Source organism: Nelumbo nucifera, chromosome 2 (assembly GCF_055504915.1).
Source record: "Nelumbo nucifera cultivar China Antique chromosome 2, China Antique-T2T, whole genome shotgun sequence".
In the NCBI taxonomy this organism is placed as follows: Eukaryota; Viridiplantae; Streptophyta; class Magnoliopsida; order Proteales; family Nelumbonaceae; genus Nelumbo; species Nelumbo nucifera.
The window spans coordinates 99,370,294-99,380,162 of NC_142650.1; the positions used below are offsets into that span (position 1 = coordinate 99,370,294).

The following is a 9,869-nucleotide window of genomic DNA, read 5'->3' on the forward strand; positions in this document are numbered from 1 at the left end:
TGAGTTGGAGCCTGGAACCAAACCACCAGCACGCCCGCCATACAGAATGTCTCCTCCTGAGCTGGCCGAGCTACGCAGACAGTTGAATGAGTTGTTGGATGCTGGATTGATTCAGCCTTCTAAGGCCCCTTTTGGAGCACCAGTCCTATTTCAGAAGAAGCATGATGGATCTCTTCGGCTCTGTATTGACTACCGAGCTCTCAACAAGCTCACCATCAAGAACAAATATCCCATACCATTGGTGGCCGACCTCTTTGACCAGCTCAGCAGGGCCAAGTACTTCACCAAGCTAGACCTGAGGTCGGGGTACTATCAAGTGCGTATAGCCGAAGGAGATGAACACAAAACAGCTTGTGTTACCCGCTATGGGTCCTTTGAATTTCGTGTCATGCCCTTTGGGCTTACCAATGCTCCAGCCACCTTTTGTACATTGATGAACAGAATATTTCATCCCTACCTAGACCAATTTGTTGTTGTGTATATTGATGATATTGTAATCTATAGTAGAACCTTGGAGGAACATGTTGACCACCTCCACACTGTTTTACAGGTCTTGCGGGACAACAATCTATTTGTTAAGAAGGAGAAATGTTCTTTCGCCACAGAAGAGGTGGCCTTCCTCGGTCATATAATCCGAGCAGGCACAATCAGTATGGATCCAGCTAAAGTCAAGGCCATTCAAGATTGGGCACCGCCCACCAGGGTCACCGAACTTCGCTCCTTCCTTGGCCTCGTGAACTACTATCGAAGATTCATCTCTGGATTCTCAGCACGAGCCACTGCCCTCACCAACTTACTGAAGAAGACTAGTATGTGGACCTGGAGTGAATGTTGCCAAACAGCTTTTGATGATTTGAAGAGAGCTGTCTCAGCAGAACCTGTCCTCGACTTGCCTGATCCAAGCAAGCCGTATGAGCTACACACAGATGCTTCTGATTTTGCTATTGGCGGGGTCTTGATGCAAGAAGGACACCCCATCGCCTTTGAAAGCCGTAAATTGAATGATACAGAGAGGAGGTACACTGTACAAGAGAAGGAGATGACAGCCATCGTCCACTGCCTCCGCACATGGCGACACTACCTGCTTGGCTCCAAGTTCGTGGTCAAGACTGACAACATAGCTACTAGTTACTTTTAGTCTCAGGAGAAGCTGAGCCCTAAGCAAGCTCGATGGCAAGATTTCTTAGCGGAGTTTGACATGACTCTAGAGTACAAGCCAGGGCCGATGAACAGGGTTGCTGATGCACTTAGCAGGAAGGTCGAGCTTGCAGCACCATCCACAGGTGAAGGTCCCTCTCAAAGCCAGATCAGACTAGACCTCATCAAGCTCATCAAGGAAGGACTCCAGAAGGACCCCGTTGCTCAGAGCCTATTGACAGCGGCTCGTGAAGGGAAGACTAGGCGGTTTTGGGTTGAAGAAGACCTTCTTTTGACAAAGGGAAGGCGGATATTTGTGCCGAGAGTTGAAGATTTGAGGAAGACTCTCCTACGTGAATGTCATGACAGCTTATGGGCAGGACATCCTGGGTGGCAGCATACCTTGGCACTTCTACAACATGCCTACTATTGGCCTCATATGGAGCAAGATGTTCGAGAATACACAAGGACATGCCTGATTTGCCAGCAAGACAAGCCCGAACGTGCCAAGCCTCTTGGACTCCTACAACCTCTTCCAACTCCCTCACAACCTTGGGAGAGTGTTTCTATGGACTTCATCAGCGGTCTTCCTAAAGTGGGAGACTATACATCCATCATTGTTGTTGTTGATAGATTTTCCAAGTATGCCACTTTCACCCCAGCACCAAAGCACCTTTCAGCTGAAGACACGGCATACCTTTTCTTCAAGCACGTAGTGAAGTATTGGGGAGTCCCACAGAACATTGTTAGTGATCGGGATCCCCGATTCACTAGTGCTTTCTGGACAGAGCTATTCAAGCTTCTTGGCTCGAACTTGAACTTCTCCAGCAGCAGCCATCCAGAGTCAGATGGGCAGACAAAGAGAATGAACTCCCTCCTTGAAGAGTACCTCCGCCATTTTGTATCAGCTACACAGAAGAATTGGGTTCGATTGCTGGACATTGCGCAGTTCTCCGTCAACACACAGAAGAGCTCCTCCACCAATCAAAGTCCTTTTGAAGTCATCACCGGCCAACTACCAAGATGTCCACACAGCATCGTCAACGACCATCAAGGAAGAAGCCCTCGCGCCTTCACTTTCACCAGGGAATGGAAAGAATGCCTTGACATCACTCGAGCCTCCCTAGAAAAAGCCTCTAGAAGAATGAAGAAATGGGCCGATTTGGGTAGACGACCCGAGAACTTCCAAGTAGGTGACCTGGCCTTAGTAAAACTCCATACCCATTGCCTTAGGTTCTTTCGAAGAGTTCATCCCGGGCTTGTGAGAAAATATGAGGGACCCTGTGAAATCCTAGCCAAAGTAGGAGCTTCAGCCTACAGACTCAAACTACCTCCATGGCTAAAAGTACACCCTGTCTTTCACGTAAGCCAACTTAAACCCTACCATGCCGACAACCAAGACACCTCTCGAAACCAAAGTCAACGTCTACACCCATCCTACCAACCACCCAAGAACCGATCCCTTGACTCCATCCTCAACCATAGGTTGTCCCAATCCTCCCAAACATCAGAATGGGAGTACCTGGTGAAGTGGAAGAGACCTACAGGAGAAGATACTTGGGAGATTGCAGAAGACCTCCTTCCGTTCGCAGTGAAGCTAGACGAGTACCTGAGGAAGAATCTTCGAGGACGAAGATTGAATTGAGTGGGGGAGACTGTGACGGTTCAGCCACCATCAGCGCCATCAGCACGCCATCTAAGCGTCTTGGGTTGGGTCCTTGTACTCTTTTTGTAAGGGGGGGTATGCCAATGGCAATTATGTAAATAGTAGTATGAATGTACAGTATTTTGATGTATCCTTTTATCACTCCCCCAAAAGCTTAACGTACTCTTTGAGGGGAAGTAGGTAGTCGAGTGAGCTCATAAGCGTGTAAAGGTTAAGCACGAGATCCCCTCGACACTGTACTGTGTGCTTGTGCTTACCACTGATTAATGCAATACAAGTTGCCTTTTGTCTAATTTGTGTGCACTCTTGTTTCCTTTTGTGTGTTGTTGCTTGCATTTGTAGGCTTTCTCGACCCCAATCGAGCGCCGCACGGGGCCCCGTGACACTGTGGTCGCCTAGCCTCGCCTTAGCGCCTTGAAAACTATGGTCTCTTGACATTTTGCAGTTTGTTTCTTTTTCGTCTAAGATTCAATCAGTGGAGGTAGAGCCAAAGAAAGAGAACCAGGTGGAAAATCTTGAGGATGAAAGCATTGAAGACAAATCCGCAATATGAAGAAAATTTTGCAAATAATAATATCACTGCAGGTTTTGAAGTTTCTGGTAATGGTGTCGGTTCAAAAGCAATTGATAATGCAATAAAGGACTCTAGAACTTCAAAATGGAAATATTGGATCAGTGGTGGTAGTCGAGAAGGAAAGGGATATGAATGTGGTGAATGCTCCCCATGTGTTCGACATTGTGAATGGCACCACAAATTTGCTTTGCCTAAAGCATCAACTCTTATTGTATAAAATCAAATTTGTAACAAAGGAATCGAATATACTAGAAAAAAACTCAGAATCAGAGATTTCAACCAAAGTAAAAGGACGAGTAGAGTGTAGGCTGGATAACAGTGGAAAACAAGAATGTTGATCAAAAAAACAAATGTGAAAAAGAAAAAGACATGCAAGTCCAATGTGGAACCAGCATCTTTGCCTCCTACAATGCAAGTTCTGAGGTCATCAAAACCAATCAAAGGTTTCAACCCTCAGTATAATTAGTATATTTTGACCATTTTTTAAGCTTTTTTGCTCTAGTGTATAATACAAGGGGTCAGGTCATATCCCACCCTCCCAGTGATTATTAATAAGATTTTTTTCTTTAAAACAAAAACACACACAAAAGCCAAGTTTCCCAAGAAATGAAAATGAAAGGGGAAGTCCCTGTAACAAAAAGAATTACAAGAACAGACTGTAAGCTCCTAGTTATGAAAATAAAACACTGTTCCTGAGCTAGCTCCGGAGGTTCACCAACGGAACCTGAATACCTTTGGCCAAAAGTTATTTGAGAAACAGGCAATGTGATAGGGTGCCTACACAAATTTGAGAAAGTAATAAGATTAAGTTTTGGGTGATTTTCTGGTGCAGATATTTGATTCTTTGCACTAATTTCAAGACGTGTGATAGTCAAGTGTAGAGAGGATTTGATAACATCTTGAGTATTCAACTGCTCATACAAGTAACGTACCAGAGGAAATTTTTAGTAGTGTTTTTGTGTTGCTTCAACTTGTCTTTGGTGACAGTTCACCGAAGCCCAACCTGGACAAAAGCCATGAAAATGGACTGTCAAAACTTCAAAGCTATGCAGTTCTCCAATCTGCTCAGCCTTCACTTTGCTAACATGACCTTCACCTTTTTACTTCTTCAGTTTAAAATTCTTTTATGATGATTTAATTCTACAGGTATCCAAAACCAGAAAAAGATAAGGATATGGTTAATATTGAGAATGTGTTAGATAAATGAAACAGATCACTAATGGTACATATATGGACATGATGCAGAGGTCTACTAGAGAAAGAAAATGTAAGAAGGAAAAGACATGCTTTCGGATTGCTTTCTTAAGCATCAACTTTGCAGGGAACCCCTGCCATGATGTTATGACCTTGTCAAGCAGGAAATTTCCTTGTGCAAGAGAGGTATCCATGTTGATAATAGCTCAAGCATCCTATCCTCCATCTATGTACATAGAAAACATCATTAGTAAGTAGTAACACCGTCATGCAAAATAAACCAGGTGGTAGTGAGTAATAACAAGATAAAAAGTAAATGATATAGAATATGTACCTGAAGAAAGGGCTGATAAGCTATTTTTGTTTGTAAATATCTCTCGTCTGATCTTTCTTCAGAATACCATATTATCAATCTTTATGTAAGGAATATGTGCCATTTTGGACCAAGTTTTCCTTTTATTCTTAAGGTGCAGTTTCTTCAACAACAAAGAGCCCTGTATTTCTAGATGAGAAAGCTGGTTGAGCAGACGCACCCCTGACAAGGATGTGAGTTTGTAACAATTTATGATTACCAATTTTTCAAGCAATGTAAGGTTTGGCAGCCAATTGCGAAGGGATATTAATTTGTTACACTGTTCCAGGCAAAGAGACGTAAGGGTAGTGGGCAGTTGCAACGATTCCCAAGAAGAAAATGGATCATCACATCCTGCAATTGTTAGGTTCCTAAGACATGTGAGCTTGCATAGTCCCAAGTTGGCCAAGAGGCCAATCATAATGCAGTCCTTGATTTCCAGTTCTTGAAGACATGTCAACTTGTGCAAATGATCGGGAAGGGATGCAAGATTTTTGCAGTCCTTGATGGAAAGGGATTGTAGATTGTTGGGTAACCCCTCCTCAGGAAACGAACTGAGTTTAGGACATTTCCAAATTCGCAGCTCTTGAATTGACGTAAGATTGTGCATGTAATTTGGGAAGCACTCAAGATTCTTACACTCAGAGATCCAAACTGAGCGCAGGGTGATTGTGGTGGGTAGAGCTCCTTCTGGAAAAGATCTGCATGGACAGCCTTCGATTTCTAAATGCTCAAGTGAAGCAAGATTCTGTAAATCCTCAGGTAGGGATATCAGCTCCTGACAAGATTTGATCTGAATGGCTTTTAACGAAGTTTCCAAACCAAATCTTGGGATGAAATTAAGATGATCACACCCCTCAATAATCAAATATTTAAGAGATGGGTGGTTGTACAGCATCCCTGCTGGTAGGAAACTAATAGCCTTGCAACATTTGACCTCAAGGCGTTCAAGCCTAATGGGTAATCCTGTCTCGGGAAAGTTCATAAATTTACTACAAGATTCAATCTTCAAATCATGAAGAGATACGAGGTTGCACAAATCCTCAGGCAACAAACAGATCTCATTGCAGTTGACGATAGAGAGACTTCGTAAGCCAGTTAGCAAACCCAAGTAGTGCAAGTATTCCAGTTTATAACAATTTGAGAGACGCAAAAATTGAAGTCCAGATGGTAGCTCATCCATTGGCAAGGATACGAGTTCAGGGCATTTCTCAACTTCTAACCGGCAAAGAGAAGAAAGACATGGGAATCCCAGATTGTCCCTCAGATCACTAAGCATGCCACAATCAGAAATCTCCAAATCTTGAAGCAGCAATAAACCCTGCAGAAGTCCCTTTGGTAAACGTTCCAGCCTTGAAAAATGGGAGATACGCAATGAATGAAGTGAGTTGATGCCAGCAATGCTTGTTAGTATATTGCTCTCATCGTCACATGGCCCTGCCAAATCCAGTTCTCTGAGTGATGGAAGCATTGGAAGTGTAATCAATCTCTGGCATCCCAGCATTTTAAGATTTGTTAAGGCAAGCAGGGAATATGGTAGCTCTATCAACTTGGGACAATTACAAATGACAAGTTCTTGCAGGCCATGTTGTTCACCAAATGCTTTGGGTGATGCTTGAGCACTTTTCTTGCCCCTTTGGCTAACTTGAAGCAAATGAGCATCAGATGGAATAATTTCTGGAAGAGAAGTCAACTGCTCACAGTCTCTTATTTCTAATCTAACCAAGTTGGGGAAACAATGAAGCAATTTATCAGCCACGGTTAGGTTAGAGCAACTATGTAAGGTAAGTTTTCTGAGATGAGAAAATGTCCCTGTCCACTGTGGAAAATAGCAATTGATTGTGAGCTCCTCTAGGTTTGTATGAGGCTCTAACAAGTTGAATAAAGAGCAGACATTCTCATGAAACAATGATGTGAGATCATAAGAAGAAATCCAATGTAATTCTAGCCCACGAAGGTGTTCCTTATCCTTCAGAATGAACTGTTCCTTATCTTTGGAGTGATAAATACTTACAAACATTATGGAAATGCAAATGTTTCCTCGGAGTGATGACAAATTCCTTAACTCATTGAAAGAGTCATGCAGAACAAAATTAGACAAAGTTCTCAGATTCGTTAATCTGCCTATTCCTTGTGCTGCTAATCCCATTAAATGGAGGCATTCGTTTGTTTTCAGATGTCGGAGGTTAATCAAGCACCCTATATTTCGAGGCAACATAGTGAGTTCTTGGCAGCCAACAAGTAACAGAGTCTGTAAATTGTGGAGTGAACATATTGATTCAGGTAAACATCTAATTGGAGTTTGAGAGAGATCAAGAAGCCTCAGATGGATCAAATTGCTTATGGAATCTGGCAACTCAGTAATGTAATAATAACTCAAACATAACACACGCAAGCATCTTAGTTTGGTAAACAGATGATGGATGACCTGTTTAGGTAGGTATGAGTGCTCATGCTCATATTGAAAATATTGTTGTTTTAAGGGTAAGAAGGTGCGCAGATTCTCAACTTCATCAAAGATCTTAAACCTTGTTAACCCTTCATATTGTCTACGATAATATGAGCAGAACCGAGCCTTTCTAAAATCATACCTCGAAATGTTACCAGCATTGGTTCCACCCTCCAACCTTAGGCATGCTTCCCCTGAGATAAATCGTGCTAAGTCATTCATAAGGTTATGCATCACATACCTGGATTTATTGAGTCTTGATTGTTGAAAGAATGTTGCCTGAAGTAGATGGTTAAAATATTCATCACCAATGTCTTCCATTTCTTTCCCATGTTCTGGTTGCAGCAGACCTTCTGCCATCCAGAGAAAGACTAACTTCTCCCTGTCAAATTCAAAACCTTTTGGAAATATGGAGCTATAAGCAAAACACCGCTTCAAATGTCCAGGGAGATGATAGTAGCTTAATCTCAGGGCAGGAATAATTGGATCATTCGGTAAATTCCATATTTCACTGTTCAAGATTTTATTCCACTTATCTTCCTCTGTTTCTCCAAACAAAAGACTTCCAAGTGCTTTTGCTGCTAAAGGCAAACCTTCACATTTCTTGACAATTTCCTTGCCAATCAATTCCAAGTTTGTAGAAGCCAAGGTTTCATCTTTAAATGCATGGCGTTTAAACAGTGACCAGCAATGGTCATCTGATAGGAGTTTAAGCCTATAAGCATGAGCAGAGCGAGTAGCTTTTGAAGAAACAACTTCATTTCGTGTGGTCACTAGAATTTTACTTCCTCCTGTCCCAACTGGAATTTTTAGGGAATCCCAGGCAATATAGTTCTCAACCCAAACATCATCTAAAACAAGCAAAAACTTCTTCCCACTTAATATCTCCTGGAGTTTAGCTTGAAGTGGAGCTAGCTCATTAAGATTACAATTCTCTCCAGTGGCAGACTCGATAATTGCTTTTGTTAACTTCACCACGTTGAACTCTTCTGAGACATAAACCCACACTCTTAGATCAAAATCATTCTCTACACGCATATCATTGTATACCAATTGAGCAAGGGTGGTCTTGCCAACTCCACCCATTCCAATTATGGAAATTACAGGTAGCTCATTTTGGTTTGGTTCAAGTGACATCAGCAAATTAATTATCTCCTCCCTATCTTTCTCTCTACCGTAGACCAAAGATTCATTAATCAAGAAACCTGTCGGTCGATCCTGTCTTATTACAACTCCTCCAGTTCCCTCCTGCAAATGGAGAAGATCCCTTTCTCGTGCAATTTGCTCTAGCTTTTTATTGATTTTATCTATCTTAGAACCTAGCTTGAATTTAAAAGAAACAGCATGTGGGCTTAAATGATGAGGGACGTGTTTCTTCCATACCTTTCTTGCTTCGACTTCTGTTTCTACTCTCTGACGCAGAGCTTCAGTTGCGACCTCGTCCAGTACGTCCTCAATGTTGTAAGCTAAATGTTTGAGATCATCTAGCCACTTCTCCACCTTCTTGTCTTTCAATTGCTTACTCTCTGCGTCATTGAGCACGACCTGAATTTTTGATATTATACTCTCCAGTTTCTGCAGTTTCTTGTTGATTCTCCAGCGAAGTGCGACCTTTCTCACCTCACTAGAGCCCAACTGCCTGACTATGAATGTGAAGAACGCGCCAAGAAAAACTTCCCCAATGGCCATTTTGATCTCTGCTCCCTACTCTGGTACTCTGTGGAGAAAGGAAATGGAACCAGAAAAGACGCTCGGTCGATCCGGATGGGCTAGAGACAACTTGTTACAATGCAAGCTAGGCAACCAACTGCGTTGTAACACGTCGCACATTTTGTATTTATGTGAAACAGTGAAGGGTATTATACTATTATCCTCTGTTCTAGTTTACAGGTTTTACCTTTTGCAAAAAGAAGATACGACTGACGAGAGGAACTCGGTGGAAGAAGAGAAGGGAATGTCTCAGCTCAGAATCGGTCGTTTCAGATTTGTGTTTAAAGAGAAATCGTCGGAGCTTAACATGAAGCGAGAATCAATTTCCATGGTGGTCAATGGTGATCTGGAAGCCAAACCAAGTAGCGTTATTAAATGGTTAGAACTAGAATTTGCAGGAGGAAAGAGTTCGTTTTATCCCTTTTGCCAACTTCTTCTGCAAAAAACTAATGAAGTAATGCGTTGTTCTATGTTTCTTTTTTGAGAGGTTTTTAAGAAGGAGAAAAAGCATTCAGAGTCTAGGGTTCTAACCCTTTTATTTTGCAGCCTTTTATTCCAGTTGATGGTCTCAAACTGACCCAGGTGATGCTTTCGAAATGCAGAATTTAAATAAGAACCTCAAAGACGCTTTTGAAATGCTTTCGGGTTAAGGTTGCTTTTGAGTTTTGATATTTAATCTGCTGAAGGTGTGAAACTTTTTTTCTCGCCCACTGGTCGGGTGATCTTTGCTGCGTGTGGAAGCTATGTAAAACTTAATGACGTAAAAATTTACGGATGGAGTTGTTTA

General features: G+C 42.2%; 1 protein-coding gene and 1 long non-coding RNA gene across 14 annotated transcripts in view; one reads left to right on the top strand and one right to left on the bottom strand.

The window, feature by feature from the left end:
* LOC104606287 (putative disease resistance protein RGA3) overlaps window positions 1–9,061 on the bottom strand; it is a 32,621-nt gene extending 23,560 nt beyond the window's left edge. For 8 of the 13 annotated variants that reach the window (XM_010271399.3, XM_088898652.1, XM_088898645.1 and 5 more), the window contains exons 1-3: window positions 4,906–9,061; window positions 4,724–4,797; window positions 4,310–4,380 (exon numbers count right to left, since the gene is read on the bottom strand). In XM_010271399.3, coding sequence (XP_010269701.1) covers window positions 4,964–9,061 — 4,098 coding nt within the window. In that variant the 3' untranslated portion in view covers window positions 4,310–4,380; window positions 4,724–4,797; window positions 4,906–4,963. Of the gene's footprint in view, window positions 1–4,309; window positions 4,518–4,723; window positions 4,798–4,905 lie in introns of all 13 variants that reach the window. The other 5 variants (XM_088898648.1, XM_088898646.1, XM_088898642.1 and 2 more) reach the window with 2 other exon arrangements.
* On the top strand, window positions 8,696–9,869 carry LOC104606286 (uncharacterized). Its single transcript, XR_016082719.1, has 2 exons — window positions 8,696–8,833; window positions 8,945–9,869. It is a non-coding gene; the product is annotated as an uncharacterized LOC104606286 (long non-coding RNA).